General features: G+C 40.5%; 1 protein-coding gene across 1 annotated transcript in view; it reads left to right on the plus strand.

The window, feature by feature from the left end:
- syndig1l (synapse differentiation inducing 1-like) overlaps positions 1-14,918 on the plus strand; it is a 40,069-nt gene extending 25,151 nt beyond the window's left edge. Inside the window, exons 3-4 of the mRNA XM_026948143.3 lie at positions 1,498-1,635; positions 8,264-14,918. Coding sequence (XP_026803944.3) covers positions 1,498-1,635; positions 8,264-8,422 — 297 coding nt within the window. The 3' untranslated portion in view covers positions 8,423-14,918. The remainder of the gene's footprint in view (positions 1-1,497; positions 1,636-8,263) is intronic.
- Positions 14,919-15,306: the final 388 nt, after the last annotated feature.

Below are 15,306 nucleotides of genomic sequence, written 5' to 3' on the forward strand. Positions count from 1 at the left end.
TTTTCAACTCACTGAGTTGTCGTAAAAACTACATTTTGACCAAAGTAGTATGACGTGATGTTTTCTGAATGCTAAGAAAGATCAATAAACATGACTGTAAATGTGAGATACAACTGGACAACCGATTAAAGAAGGGCAATAATAACGATTCCACCAGGGACTTCGCACTTCCTCTGTTTCTCACGTTGGTCACAAACGAAGGATTCAAAATATTCAATATCAAAATATTCCTCATGAGGCTTTCACCGGAGTGGAACGTGTAAAGAGTTCCCATGTTTTGGTCGTATCGTTCTTCTCTGTTTGTGATTTTTCCCAATATTTTTCATCAAATGTGTTTTTAGTCTAAAATGAAGTAGCACACCTGACAGTTGACTTGCTGTTGACTATTTTTATTCCTAATTTTTATTGATTTTACTGATTAGTTGCTGCAACCATAGTGTAATTAGTGATGGACATGATTAGTAAAATACTACTCAAAAAAACTTCCTTCCTCCCTCCCTCCTTCTTTCCTTTCCTTTCCTTTCCTTCGTGCCTTCTCATTTTCTTGTATTACATTTCCTTTTTATTTCTTTTTAACATATATATTCTTTCTTTTTTCCTTCTATTCATTTTTTCCTTTTCTTATTTACATCATTCCTTATTTCTTTTATTCCTTTATTTCATCAAATTTGCAGATTTCAGCACACCGAATGACGTAGTATGAAATCTGCATCAAATTCATACATCCTCCCTTAATTCTTTTATTCCTCCTTTCTTAACTATTTCCTGCTTTCCTTTTGTCTGTTTTGTGTTACATTTTCCTTTTTATATACATGTTCTTTCCTTTTCCCTTCTTTTCGTTTCTTTCTTCCCTTTGTAGCAACTCGATGCTGCAGTGAGCTGAACACAGACACAGAGGAGGCCTTATTTAAATCTTTTGTTTTATTCCTCATTTCTTAACTGTATTCTTTCTTTCTTTCTTTCTTTCTTTTTGTGAGTTCTTTCAATTTCCTTTTTATGCATGTTTTCTTTTTTCCCTTCTTTTTGTTATTTTTCTTCCCTCATTTTCCATTTTCCATTTTCTTTCTTTCTTTCTTTCTTTCTTATTTTGTACTGTACTTATTTTTTATTTCCCGTTTTCATTTGTTTCCTTTTTATTTTGCACTTTTTATTATTCTTTCTTTCTATCTATTCTGTCTTTCTTTCTTTTATTCTATCTTTCTTCTTATTATTTCTTTCCCAACCTCTATTTGTTCTGTGTTTTTCTGTTTTCTGTTTTTCATTCTTTCACTCACGCGCAGGATTCCTGAACGATATATCATTTCTTTTTCTGTCTTTATATTCTGTAACTGTTAAGTTTGACCAATCAGTGATCTGCACAGTGTCTAGCTCCTCCCACACGTGCCTGTTCAGAGCTACAATAATAAAAAATAATAACAAAACGTGTGATAACGGGCTGATTGTTCTGTTCTGTGTGATGTAAAAACACATCGTCAGTGTGTTCCTGTCTCTCCACAGACGGACTGCTCCAGCGACAGCGAGAGTGAAGATAACTTCATCGTCATTCCTCCTCGTGATCACCTGGGCCTGGCCATCTTCTCCATGCTCTGCTGTTTCTGGCCTCTGGGCATCGCAGCCTTCTACTTCTCTCAGGGGGTGAGTACAGAGCACGTCTCTCTAACGTCTCTCGTACATTCCACTAAATCAGAGCGTGGAGCTGGTGAGGAGTTCTGCTCCATCCACACACACACACACACACACACACACACACACACACACGTTCACATACTCCTGCTCCTGCTCACACGTCATTAACGAGGCCACTGTAGAGGAACATCTGAATTTCTCCATCTGTCTCGTTTCTGTCATCATGAGAGCATTTTCCCTTTAATGCCTGCTGTGAATCTCTCGCTTCATGCACATGCTCAAGAGTCTTTACTCCACCCTTCATCATCTTCCTCAAATCTTAAGAATTACTCTTCTTCTTCTTCTTCTCTTCTTCTTCTTCTCTTCTTCTTCTTCTTGCCTTCTTCTTTTCCCTTTAAAACACACTGATAAAATGTTTCGAATTTTCTCTCATCTTCCTTTATTTATTCTCTTTTTGTATTTTTTGGTTTCTTTTTTTTCTTTCATTCTTCTACTGGTTGTGTCCATGTATAGCTTTCTTTCTTTCTTTCCCTCTCCATTATATTTCCTTCCTCCCTTCTTTTCATTTATCTGTTCTCCCATTATAATCACTCATGAAATGTTCTTTCTTTCTTTCTTTCTTTCTTTTCTAATTTTTGAACTGTGCTTTCTTTCAGGTGTTATATTTCCTTTTCCTCTCCTTAACGTTTTCTTTACGTTGTTTCATTTCTGTTGTATTCTTTCATTCTTCTGTTATGTAATTTTTTATTATTTTGCTTCTTTCTTAGCTGTTTTCCGCATTCCTGTTTTTTCTCTTGTTTCTCGTGTTGCTTCAGCTTTTATTTTGCATGCTGTATGTTTATCAAGCCGTCCTTTTCTCGGCATTTTTTTATTATAAAGAAGGAAACATTTTCGCTCCTGTGTGCCACTGAGGCCAGGGCAGGCGGAGGCACCGCTAAATGATCTTGTCAGAAGCTAATTTCATTCTGCTGGAGTAATTATGATAATAATGGTGGTGTTTATAGAGGAGCTGAATGCAGCAGGTGGAGAAACGGGGGCTGGTTTAGTGTCTGCTTCCTCAGAGACCTGAATAAACTGTCTCACCTCCACAGCTGAGCACGGCACAGTGTTAACACCGATTACGCCCACTCCGTCCTACTTCTCCTCCCTCAACGTCCCTGCTTCCACTCCCTCAGTGTCCCCCTTACCTTCCCTCCCTCAGCGTCCCTGCTTCCACTCCCTCAGTGTCCCCCTTACCTTCCCTCCCTCAACGTCCCTGCTTCCACTCCCTCAGTGTCCCCCTTACCTTCCCTCCCTCAGTGTCCCTGCTTCCACTCCCTCAGTGTCCCCCTTACCTTCCCTCCCTCAGCGTCCCTGCTTCCACTCCCTCAGTGTCCCCCTTACCTTCCCTCCCTCAGCGTCCCTGCTTCCACTCCCTCAGTGTCCCCCTTACCTTCCCTCCCTCAGCGTCCCTGCTTCTCCTCCCTCAGAATCCCCACTCCTCCTCTCTTCCTCAGCGTCCCTGCTTCCCCTCCCTCAGCGTCCCTGCTTCTCCTCCCTTCCTCCCTCCATCCCTCCTTCAGGGTCCCAGCTTCTCCTCCCTTCCTCAGCATCCCTGCTTCTCCTTCTTCCCTAGCAGCGTCCCCGCTTCTCCTCCCTCAGCGGCCATACTTATCTTCCCTTCCTCAGTGTTTCCACTTTTCTTCCCTCCCTCCCTCAGCGTCCCTGATTCTCCTCCCTGCCTCAACATCCCCACTTCTACTCCCTCCCCCAGCATCCCTGCTCCTCCTCCCTCCCTCAGCGTCTCCGCTCCTCCTCCCTCCCTCAGTGTCTCCGCTTCTCCTTCCTCCCTCAGCGTCTCCGCTTCTCCTTCCTCCCTCAGGGTCTCCGCTCCTCCTCCCTCCCTCAGCGTCTCCACTTCTCCTCCCTCCCTCAGTGTCTCTGCTCCTCCTCCCTCCCTCAGCATCTCCACTTCTCCTCCCTCCCTCAGCGTCTCTGCTCCTCCTCCCTCCCTCAGCGTCTCCGCTCCTCCTCCCTCCCTCAGCGTCTCCGCTTCTCCTTCCTCCCTCAGGGTCTCCGCTCCTCCTCCCTCCCTCAGCGTCTCCACTTCTCCTCCCTCCCTCAGTGTCTCTGCTCCTCCTCCGTCCCTCAGCATCTCCACTTCTCCTCCCTCCCTCAGCGTCTCCGCTTCTCCTCCCTCCCTCAGTGTCTCTGCTCCTCCTCCCTCCCTCAGTGTCTCCGCTCCTCCTTCCTCCCTCAGCGTCTCTGCTCCTCCTCCCTCCCTCAGCGTCTCCACTTCTCCTCCCTCCCTCAGTGTCTCTGCTCCTCCTCCCTCCCTCAGCATCTCCACTTCTCCTCCCTCCCTCAGCGTCTCTGCTCCTCCTCCCTCCCTCAGCGTCTCCGCTCCTCCTCCCTCCCTCAGCGTCTCCGCTTCTCCTTCCTCCCTCAGGGTCTCCGCTCCTCCTCCCTCCCTCAGCGTCTCCACTTCTTCTCCCTCCCTCAGTGTCTCTGCTCCTCCTCCGTCCCTCAGCATCTCCACTTCTCCTCCCTCCCTCAGCGTCTCCGCTTCTCCTTCCTCCCTCAGGGTCTCCGCTCCTCCTCCCTCCCTCAGCGTCTCTGCTTCTCCTCCCTCCCTCAGTGTCTCTGCTCCTCCTCCCTCCCTCAGTGTCTCCGCTCCTCCTTCCTCCCTCAGCGTCTCTGCTCCTCCTCCCTCCCTCAGCGTCTCCACTTCTCCTCCCTCCCTCAGCGTCTCCGCTCCTCCTTCCTCCCCCAGCATCCCTGCTCCTCCTCCCTCCCTCAGCGTCTCCGCTCCTCCTCCATCCCCCAGGGTCTCCACTTCTCCTCCATCCCCCAGGGTCCCTGCTTTTCCTCCCTCAGTGTTCCCAGAACAGCACTTGTTTTTTTTTCTTTTCTTTTGCACTCTCTTTCCTTCTCTTCTGTTATATGTTGTCTCTATTGTTTCTTTTCGTTTGAAATATTTACACAATGTGTGTTTTAATGTCTTTAATTCTTCCTTTCCTCCTCGGTTCCGTTCAGCTCTTCGTGAGCCGCAGTGTTTCCTTTAGGAAATGTAGTTAACAGGGTCACTATCCATTACTACGGCTAGTCTATAATCTGTATCATCTTAGCAGAAATTACAGAGATAATTGGGGTAATAATTACATTAGCATGTGTTCTCATGTCAGACTAATCCCCTCTGATTAGGGCTTAAATCTGAGTGGTTCTTTTTTTTCCCCAAACATGGGCGTCGGCTTCAACCCTGCGTTAAACAGCTGTGTATATCTTTCATTCTTTACATCTCTGTACTGTTCTTTATCTACAGTGCGATACTGATTCAATTAGCCGTATGACTGTGCATGTGTGTGTGTGTGTGAAAAAGAGAGAGAGATTAGGAACGATTTCTTCCAGTGAATGAAAAGTACCAAAAATGTGTTTGCACAGCTCGGAGTTCAGCATAGCCACACCGGTGGCCGAGCAGCGCATTATTGACTGTCACAGAGTGAAGGAGTAAAAAATCGATATTGTTTTCCTGGGATTAGGAGGTCATTCACACACACACACACACACACACACACACACACACTACAGTCACACGGGATTTGCAGCTCACAGTGTGTGAAACAGCAGCTAAAACAGACATCAGCGTGTGAAAGGCCACGACAAATAAACACCCAGCCACAAAATAAACTCCAGTTTTCCTGCGATATGTTTGCAGAAGGAAGACGAAGGATGTGATATGTGAGTTAATAACACGGAACGGCGATCAGACGGAGCTTTGAGCTTCATTTAGGCTGATGTGCTCTTCCTGTCTGTCGCCATCTGCTATACGAATCTGAATTTATTTAAATCACAAAACTGCAAGGAATGCGAATGCAGCGGAGGCTTTGGATAAAACGTCGCATTTGTACTTCGTCTGGTGTAGTGTGTAAGGAATAAAACACGCCATGTCACGATGTTAGAGGAAAATAATCAATGACAGCGTGGTGTGATGAAGTAGAGTTTCTGTTACCTCCACAATATTGATTATTTTCCTAACAGCACGTCTCCGAGTGTTTTATTCCTCTTACCACAGCAATTTGTCAACAAATACAATTATTAGAATGACACATCTTACTTGTTTTTTATCCGTTTATAGTTACACTTTATGCTGTGCAACATGAGCAGTCACCAAAAGCAGCCGTTTCCTCACCAGCCTCTTTTTTCTCTCTCTCTTGAAATAATAAATCGATTGATTTATTATTGATTAATAAATCTTATTAATGTTTATTAAGAAATTTAAAAAATCCCCCAAAAAAATGCAGCTTGTCATGTTACTGTAAACCGCAAAGAAGCGTAACCTCCTGTGTCCCGAAGGAGTCGGAAAACTTAAAGTTACAGCTTTACCTCTGACACTGGAGACTCCTTATAACATAAATGTTAAATTAACATCTCCTTACAGAAAACTTCACCACATCAACAGTTTTTTAAGAGAAAGTATTTTCTCATGCATTTTTAACATGGAAATGGATTCACCGTTTGTAGTAGCAGCTCTAGGATATTGCTGTGAGACCTTGAATGTAAACAAACTGACAAACTGACATGTTCTTCATGTTTTCTCCATCCATCCAGCTCCATTCACGCAACCCTGAAAGCCTCGTCCTTGGGGAGCGTCAAACCAGGACTAAATAATTCATGAATGAAATTGATTAAACAATTACAATGTGGACATCGCGCGAAAAGAAATTAAATGAGAGCAAGGCCGCAGCCTTCAGCTCCTGTTTCTTCCCACACACGCACACACACACACACACACACACACGCAAACACACACACACGCACAGTTTGGGGAATTGAGTTACTAGAGAATGTCGATGAGGAATACACAAATGATACAAGTTTTTTAAAAAAGCTATCAGTAGAAACTATAATGCACATTCATCACATTCATATGTTGCCATGGATACTAAGCGCAACATCTCGTCTACCTACTTTCTTGGATTGTCCTGCTATTCATGACGTTAAAACAAAAGAAGAGCTGCTTCGCCGCGAAAGCCAAGGCCGAGCGGAGAGCAGCGGAACAAAGAAAATTACACTCAAACGCAGAGAATCGAAAGACGTCTCACTGAGGAAGAGACCTTGGTGCACAGATAATAACGCGCTCTGTCAGCTGCTGAAGTTTGAATCCTCTCTAAGTAGGTCAAAAAGAATTCATCAATTCAAATAAAATACTGAAAAAAAGCCTTAAAGTGAAGTAAGGATCCTTTCAAAAAAAACCCATTTCTGAATAAAAATAAAAATACTCGTAGAAGGAAATCAGTTGGTAGGTTGTTAAAGCACCTTAAACCACGGCGCTGTTGAGTTCTCGAATCTGATTGGTCAGAAAATGTTGATTACTCTTCTATAAGTGCAGCTGCATATCTGCAAATATTAATGCGCTCGTTTTAATACGTTATCGTTTCTATAGCAACACCTCATTCACAGGGACTTGTATGGAGGACGCTCCACATAAACAGATATAATGTGTGGAAGGAGTCTCCAGTGTCAGTGCATGCTATTACTCTTTTATAGTAAAAGAATGAAGTCCTGAGTTCCTGCCCTAAACTTGATTATTTTCCTATAACAGCACTTCCCTGAGTGTTTTATTCCTCATATAGCACAGTGATTTGTCAACGATTTCAATGTTTTATTTATGAATGAATGATGACACATCATACTTTTTATCCGTTTACAGTTACATTTAATGTTTTGGAGCGTCCATGAAACAAGTTAGTTCCTGTTCTCACTTAGGTTATAGTAGCTATAAACAGTCGTTCCCTCATCAGCCTCTCTATTTTTCTCTCTCTTGAAGTTAATAAGACGAAAAAAAGCAGCTTGTTACTAAGAAACCGCAAAGAAGCGTAAACTCGTCTGTCCTGAAGACGTCAGAAAGCTTAAAGTTACAGCTTTACCTCTGACTGTTACAAAGCGCTGACACTGGAGACTCCTTCCATAAGCGTTAAATAAACCTCTCCTTACAGAAACCTTCACCACATCAACAACTTCACTTGTTTTTAATCTGATTTTTTGGTGCGTCCACAGTACAAGTCCCTGTGAATGCGCTGTTACTATAGAAACGGGTTTCAGGATGGATTTTTCCTCAAAAGATGCACAGTTCTTGGAAAAACTACTTCAAACCACATTAAAAGCTGCATTACAGGCTTGCAAATGCATGTTAATGGATTTTTGTGCTATGTCATTAGTTCCTCAGCGAGCGTAAGGAGGAGAATCTGATCTGAAGACAACGCGACGGCTCGGTGTGACGCAGACGTACTGCAGCGTGTTGCTTTTCAGCCGTCTAAATCTCATCCTCTTCACACGCAGGCATTAATTCGTATTTTCTTTTATTTTTCTATTAACGTTCTCGCCGTGCGTCTCAGAGCTGTGGGTTTGATTCTTTCCAGTGTTTCCAGATATCAAAGCTTAGTATTCAAGAGCTGTAATTTGTGTCTGTGTGTGTGTGTGTGTGTGTGTGTGTGTGTTGTGTTTCACATCATTTAGGAATGTACTGTATGTGAATATGTCCTTGCTCAAGCCTCTTTTTTTGGAGAAGTAATAAATGATCAGAAAGCTAGTGTTTGATCCAGGCTCACTTTCATTACTCATTACATCTTCTCTCTTTCTTCTTTTTTTTTTTTTCCAGACCAGCAAAGCCGTGACAAAGGGTGACTTCCCAATGGCCAGCATCGCATCCAGACGAGCTCTGTTCCTGGCCGCTCTCTCCATCACCATCGGCACCGGGGTGTACGTGGGGGTCGTGGTGGCTCTCATCGCCTACCTCTCCAAACCGGGTCATATATAGCAGGATTGATAAGGGACTGGAAACTGCAGTAGCACCTCTGACATTTCGGCAGACCTCCTTCTCACAAACACATCCCCTTCTCATTTCCTTTCACTCCAAGAGAAAGAGAGAGAGAATTCAAAAGAGGACATTTGGGAAATCTTAGGAACTCTTTATTAAAGGAGGACGAGAGGGAATGCAGGGCTTGCACGGACGCGGTCTTGGGTCGTGCTGCAAACCGCCGCCTCTGTTTTTTTTATTTTTTTTTTTTTGGGGCAGAATTGCAGAGAAAATAAACCAGATGGTTTCTGATTAAAGAAATCCCGACAGACAACATCGCAAAGGACAAAACAAAGGAACACAAGAACCTCTCTCTGAAGCTGAGCTCCGTTTTCAACATGAAGAGATATAAATCTACTTTTTTCTTTCTATCGGCTCGGTTAAATGCATCGCCGGTGTCCAGGGTTCGAAGATATCCCTGCGTGATACCGCAAACACTTTCCTGCTGTTGTGTGTGTGTGTGTGTGTGTGTGCTAACATGCTAACATGGCATCTGAACAAAATTGACTAAGGTTTGAGAAAATCGAATCCTCTTATTATATGTTTACTTACCAAACCGATAACGGCATGAATACTGACACCTGAACCGTGTTTCTTCATAAAAAAAGAGAGGGATGTCATGGCTCGGCTCGGGGTTTAAAACACCACATCAGTATTCCTGTCTGAGAGAAACACACCTGCCTCTGCTGCTCTCTGCGCTCGTCCCTCTCGCTTAGGGCTTGGCTCGTGTTTCGTGTTTTGTATTCTTTGTTTCTTGTTGTTCGTTCTGCCCAAACACAAAGCTCTGATGTTCTCACCGCTATGATGACCGAGGTTCTGAATCCTAACAGGCAGAAAACAAAAACACCTCCAACATGTTTGAATAAAAAAAAAAAAGTATTGATTTCGGATTTGCTTCACATTGTGTCAGTGTGGTTTACGCTCCGGCTCGGCATTACTCCTGAAACACTGATGGAATAAGAGTAATGAGAAACAAGGGTGCGTTCAAACTGTTATTTGTTGTTATTTGAAAAGATGTTTTTTTTTTTGTTTTTTTTTTACCTGAGTGATTTTCAATTTCAGTCCTGTCCCACACCTGACAACACATTTCACACATATTGTGTTGGAGCTTCGCATTCTAACGTCACTAGTATGAGTTATCATTCATAAATTAAAAAAAAAGAAGAGTCTTCTTTTTTCCCCCCAATAAAAAACCTCAGATCACAAATCAACATATTAATCTGGAATGATTGACAGTTGCATAAGTGTCTTGATCTCTCCTATATTAACTGACACCCTGGAAGCTCCGCCCCTTCCCCTCTTCTCACATTAGTAATGTTTTTTCCTCTTGAATGATGAACTGATGTGGCGTCTTTGCTTTGTCACAGTAAACAGAGAATGTTTTGAGTTCATTAATATGAAATAAAATCCATCAGTGTATATTCCGATTAACTAACATTACACACATACGGTTTATCGCTAATGTCAGTTAACTAGATTTAGATGCGAGATGTTCAGAAATTTCAACCACTTTAAAGAGAAAGTGCCGTTTTTTTTCTGAAAGAGAAAAAGGACAAACATTTTTACAGAAAAATAATTAATTACAACAAAGTGTCAAAGTGTCAAACACTTTACAAACAATGTTAATGGTGATGATTAAAATCTCTGCTTGCTCTTAAACAGTGAAAATATCAGCCATGTGGAAACATTTTAGGGTTTTTATGAGGGACATTACATAAGCGATTTGAAAAAAGGAATATATTGTAAGTAAACTTTATGTTTTTTAATGTTTACTGAATTTTAAATAATTCAAAAATTGTTCTAAAATTTCTCGAGGACATTTTCAGAAAGCTTCATTTTCCGTGACCGAAAAAAAGCTGTTTTCATGTGGACACGCGAGAATTGTGCGAGAAAAAAAAAAAAAAACGCTAGAGAGAAAACATTCACTTTAAAAAGTATCCATATACATGTGGACGAGACCTAAGAGCAAACAAAAACACTAAAGTGTGGCGAGTACGAGGTCCACAGGAGTGCAATTGAGAGCCGTTGCTTCATAACTGACCCACAATAGTGTCTGATTTGTGTCTGATTTGTGTCTGATTTGTGTCTGATTTGTGTCTGATTTGTGTTTGAATGTGAGCTCACGTTCATACGAGCACAAACACAGTAATGGGATTGTATTTCTCAGTGTGGTGCGGAACAAAAAGACGAGGTTTTGTTTTCAAAGCATCTGTTCAAATAGTTTATAATGTATGGCATGCCTCCAGGCAAAGCTGTGATGGAGCGTGAACATTAGCATAATGTTGGAGGCAGTGGGGTGATGGTACAGAGGTGGGTTCCTCATACACCAAGTTCATTTGTGAGCAGGCTTTGGAACTACACTACTGAAAAAAAGAGTGCATCAGTGGCTCTTTAAATGGTTGCTTGAAGTGAGTCTGAAACGTGGATCTACACTTTCAGTTGTAGGGTTCTATATAGAACTTTTATAGATTTCCCAAAAGGGAAAAAAGAACGCTTTGGGACTTTTGTTTGTTTGTTTGTTTGTTTGTTTGTTTTCCGAATGCGTTGCTAGTGTGAACGCAGGCTTAAAACATCATTTGGGAACTATTTTTGAAATGCACTCAAATCCCACCATTCAGCCTTTACCTTCAACATAACGAATTCTCTGAGTTTGGAACCAAATTGGAAATTGCGCCATTTGAAAAAAAATAATAATAAATCGTCACTTTAAATGACCGGACTACATCCAGGTGGTGCTGGTGTGCCAGAGGAAAGTTTCGATGTCATGTATTTTGTTACGTCATGTTTGTATTGTGTATTTTTATTGCAATAATTAAGAGCAAGCTTGTAAACAAGTCACAAAGATGTAAAGAAATTGGCATAACTAGGCTTTAAAAAAACAAAACACACTTTTTAGACGAAGATGGAGATTATGATTATAAGGGGTCCAAGCACCGAAGGTGAAATGACCACTGCTTTTGTTAGGATTTTATTATTATTATTATTATTATTATTAGTAGTATTATTATTATTATTATTATTTTTATCCTCCGCAATAGCAGAACAACCTGTATGTGGTACAGAAATGAAACTTGGGCAGTAGGTATTAATCCCTCTGGCTACTCAGGCAAGCGAGGTGAGTCTGATTGGCCTGATGGTGGTGTTACGGTGCAGTGCTTCATATTTAAGGCCACATCTCATGAAACATAAGTCATACAATGGAAATCCTTGGCTTCTGCCAAACAAAGCTAGAGAAAGCAAAGACTAAGCTAATTTGCATAAAATGATAAGGTAAGATAAGATAAACTTTACTGATCCCACAGTGCCGAAATTCACTTATCACAGCAGCTCACAGACAGTTAAAGTGCAGGAAGAAAGAAAAGGAAGGAAGAAAGAAAATTAAAACTATAACTATATATGCTCCCTTAGGAATAATAAAAGAAATAAAATTATATGAAATTATATAAAATTTATAAAAATATTGCACAGATGAATATCACAGTAATGCAGTGTTGTAAGAAATAAAATTATATAAAATTATAAAATATTGCACAAAATGGTGCTTGGACATTGAAAAATTGAATCTTGTGGCTATTATTATTATCATTCTCATTATTATTAATTTTATTATCATTATTATTATTATTATATTTGTAATGATATTTACAAATATAAGAGTTTAGAGTTTTCTTATTTAAATAATAATGATAAATGTTCAAATTAAATTTATTTAATCAAAAAAGTACATGAAAAAGACTCCCACGTTCCCAGACAGCTCGATCTTGCCGCAGGCTACATGGCGTAGTTCTGGAGATTGGCATTTGTGTCCATGTAAACATTAATAATAAGACAAAATATCAATGTAGCATGTTTTGCAAAGTGACTCATCTGTTATCTGAACTCTGGATGATTGTCCTGTGTGGGCAAACAGGAGCTGATGGCATTGTCTCCGTTCACTCACACCTTAAATGTCACCATTTTATCAAACGCAACACAAACAGCACAAAACAGAACAGAACAGAACATTTGCTTTCTTTTGTTTGCCGAAGCCCTGGAAAAAAATCTTTTCAAACATCAGTGCATGACTCAAACGCTCGAGCCTCTTCACATCTCTAAGGACCTGTGACTCATAATTTGCTCTTTGCTGATGTTGATGCAAAAGTGGGCTTCAGTAAATGTGTTTCCATTACAACCACTGAAGCATTGAAAGCCAACATTAGGCACTTACAGTCTCGCAGCACGGCCATCCACTATACCTGCCATTTACGCTTTACAATTAGCTTCCCATAATGCTGTTCTCTGGAGCATAACCACAAATAGCACAATGGAATCACTTCTACAAATAAGCTTATATTGTCTAGGGGAACTACTAAAGCCTGATCTATATGTCTTTAGCTTAAAAGGAATGAGACGAGCAACAAAAAAATGGGTAACTTGCAAGCAAAGTAGGCGGCAAGTGCGCGGACTAGCGTTTGCTTTATTAGCGCGAATCTGAAAATCATAGTCATACTAGGGTTCAATACGCAGACTCACAGCAAGTACATAGGATAATTCATAATCATAAAATAAGAAAACAGACACAGGACAAAACCATAGATGGTAAGACTTTCTCTTGCGACTAATCAATAGACACGAAACAGGTGAACACAGTCAGATAACACAGCAATGACAGGACAGGGGCGGAGTCAGGACTAGATACAAAGCCACATGGAAATGTAAAGTAAAGCACATGATGCGAAACCCGAAACAAAACAATCCGAAAGCAGACTGCGATGTACGCAGAGAGACGGAATGGTGTCATGATGCAAACCCAATTTCAATGGATGTTTCTCTCGTAAGTAAGCACAAGGCAATGTGAAATCGATGATCTGATCTTTAAATCAAATATGAGTTATATTCACTTCATTTATTTTTAAAATAAGTGTTCCTGTGTCTATTATGATGTTTTTATAGTGTTATATTGCTATACTGTTATATGTTTTGCTTATTTATTTACTTTCTCTTTTATTCATTTATTGATTTATTAATTTTTATTTTGGGTTAGTGCTTATTGCTTCTTAATATGACCAACACTGTATTTAAAAAAAAAAAAATTTAAATATGTACTGTATGTTTTACCTTGTGTTTTGTTTCAGTGTCACTCACGTGTTTTTGAGGCAGTATGACGTGTTGGACCAAAAAAATTGAAGTGATTTAAGAAACGTTTCCTTTAATGCGTAAAAAAATACATAAAACAGTAAGAGAGGTGTTTAAAAGGTCATCATAACGCTGGGGTGATTTGTGTTCTCTAAGTATTGTGTTTCTCTCTTTTTCATGGCCAAAATGTGCTCGTTACAGTGTGAGTCAAGAACATGTAAATACTGCAAATAAAAGATTACAAGGATGCTGTATAAAATAAACCACGTTTCAGACAAAACAGAAAAGGACGTGAGAATTTGGTTTGTGTCTAAAAGACCTTCACATGCACATTATTTTATTTAATCATTCCTGTAGCACCAGCAATAGTTTCTCTAAAGACTAGAAAGTTCTCATGCACATACAGTACCACTTTATAGGAATATTGCTGAGGGATTAAGGGGATTAACTCTAGAGCCTGACTGTATAAATCCTACTGCCAGAAAGTCATTTCAGGAATTAAGATTGAATCTGTTAATATCCACCAGATTTATTTTAATATTAGCACTGTTTCAGGTTTTGAAGAGAGTTACTTGTGGAATAAGGCTGGGAATTTAGTTTGGCATTGTATTATTACTCCTGTTATGCGAGGCGTCCCTCAGGGATCGGCCATAAGTCCTCTTTTGTTCTTAACCTTTCTGTTATGTGATGTCGTTGATGGTTGCGGGTCAGTTCTGACCCTGTACGGCTAAATCATCTCAAATCAGTCCTAAACATATTTTACTTTAATACTTCATTCGCCCATCCACAACTTACAAGATTATTTTATTTTCCATAATTCCCTCACTGACCTTATAATAAGCTGTTCGTTTTCATTACAAAACACATTATAGAGCGTTTTATTTATGGATTTAGGAGCCATATAATCTATTTGATTACAGTATCTCTTTCTAGCATGTGTGTACTTCACAGATATTTTATTTGTGTTCATGACTTTCAGAATTAGGAATAAATTCACAACTTTTATTAACAGTAAATTGTAAAGTGAGCCATAATCACTATATAGCCAAACGTTTGTGGAGAGCTGACCATCACTCTTATTTTGGACAGTGGAGTCCAAAAGTCTGACAGCACTAAAGAAAATGCTTCTGTAACAACAATTTTCATTACAAATTATATTATTGACAACAACTTGAGTGAAAAGTAGACTCTCTGAAATATTCACATGAATTGCAGGGTTTCTTAATATTTGGTTCGTCCCCTTTTAGCTTTAATGACAGTGTGCATTCGAGCTGGCATGGACTCTACAAGTTTGTAAAACCTGACGATCCATTTTAGATCAAATCCACCGGAGTGCCGTCTGATCACACGCTTCAGTAGAAGAGATTAGGCATGAGGAAAATCTGACAAAGCAGTTAACATGGTCAATATCACACAGGACCTAGAAATTTTGCTGAATCTTGAATATTAAATGTCCAAGATAATGAACATTTGCTTTTTTTGTTTTAAATATTTCAAAATTCTAAAACTTTCTGCTTATTTCCAACTTTATGTGACAAAAAAATCCCAGCTCTTCAATGTGGTCTCGGACTTCTGGACCCCACTGTATGTGCTTGTTGAACATCCCATTCCACATTTATTCCCCCAGTGTTTGCTGTTATAATAAGCTCCATTCTTCTGCGAAGTCTTTCCACTAGATGTCGGAGTGTGGCTGTGGGGATTTATGTTCAATCAGCATTAATGAGATCAGG

The sequence above is a fragment of the Pangasianodon hypophthalmus genome, chromosome 19 (genome assembly GCF_027358585.1).
Source record: "Pangasianodon hypophthalmus isolate fPanHyp1 chromosome 19, fPanHyp1.pri, whole genome shotgun sequence".
Classification (NCBI taxonomy): Eukaryota; Metazoa; Chordata; class Actinopteri; order Siluriformes; family Pangasiidae; genus Pangasianodon; species Pangasianodon hypophthalmus.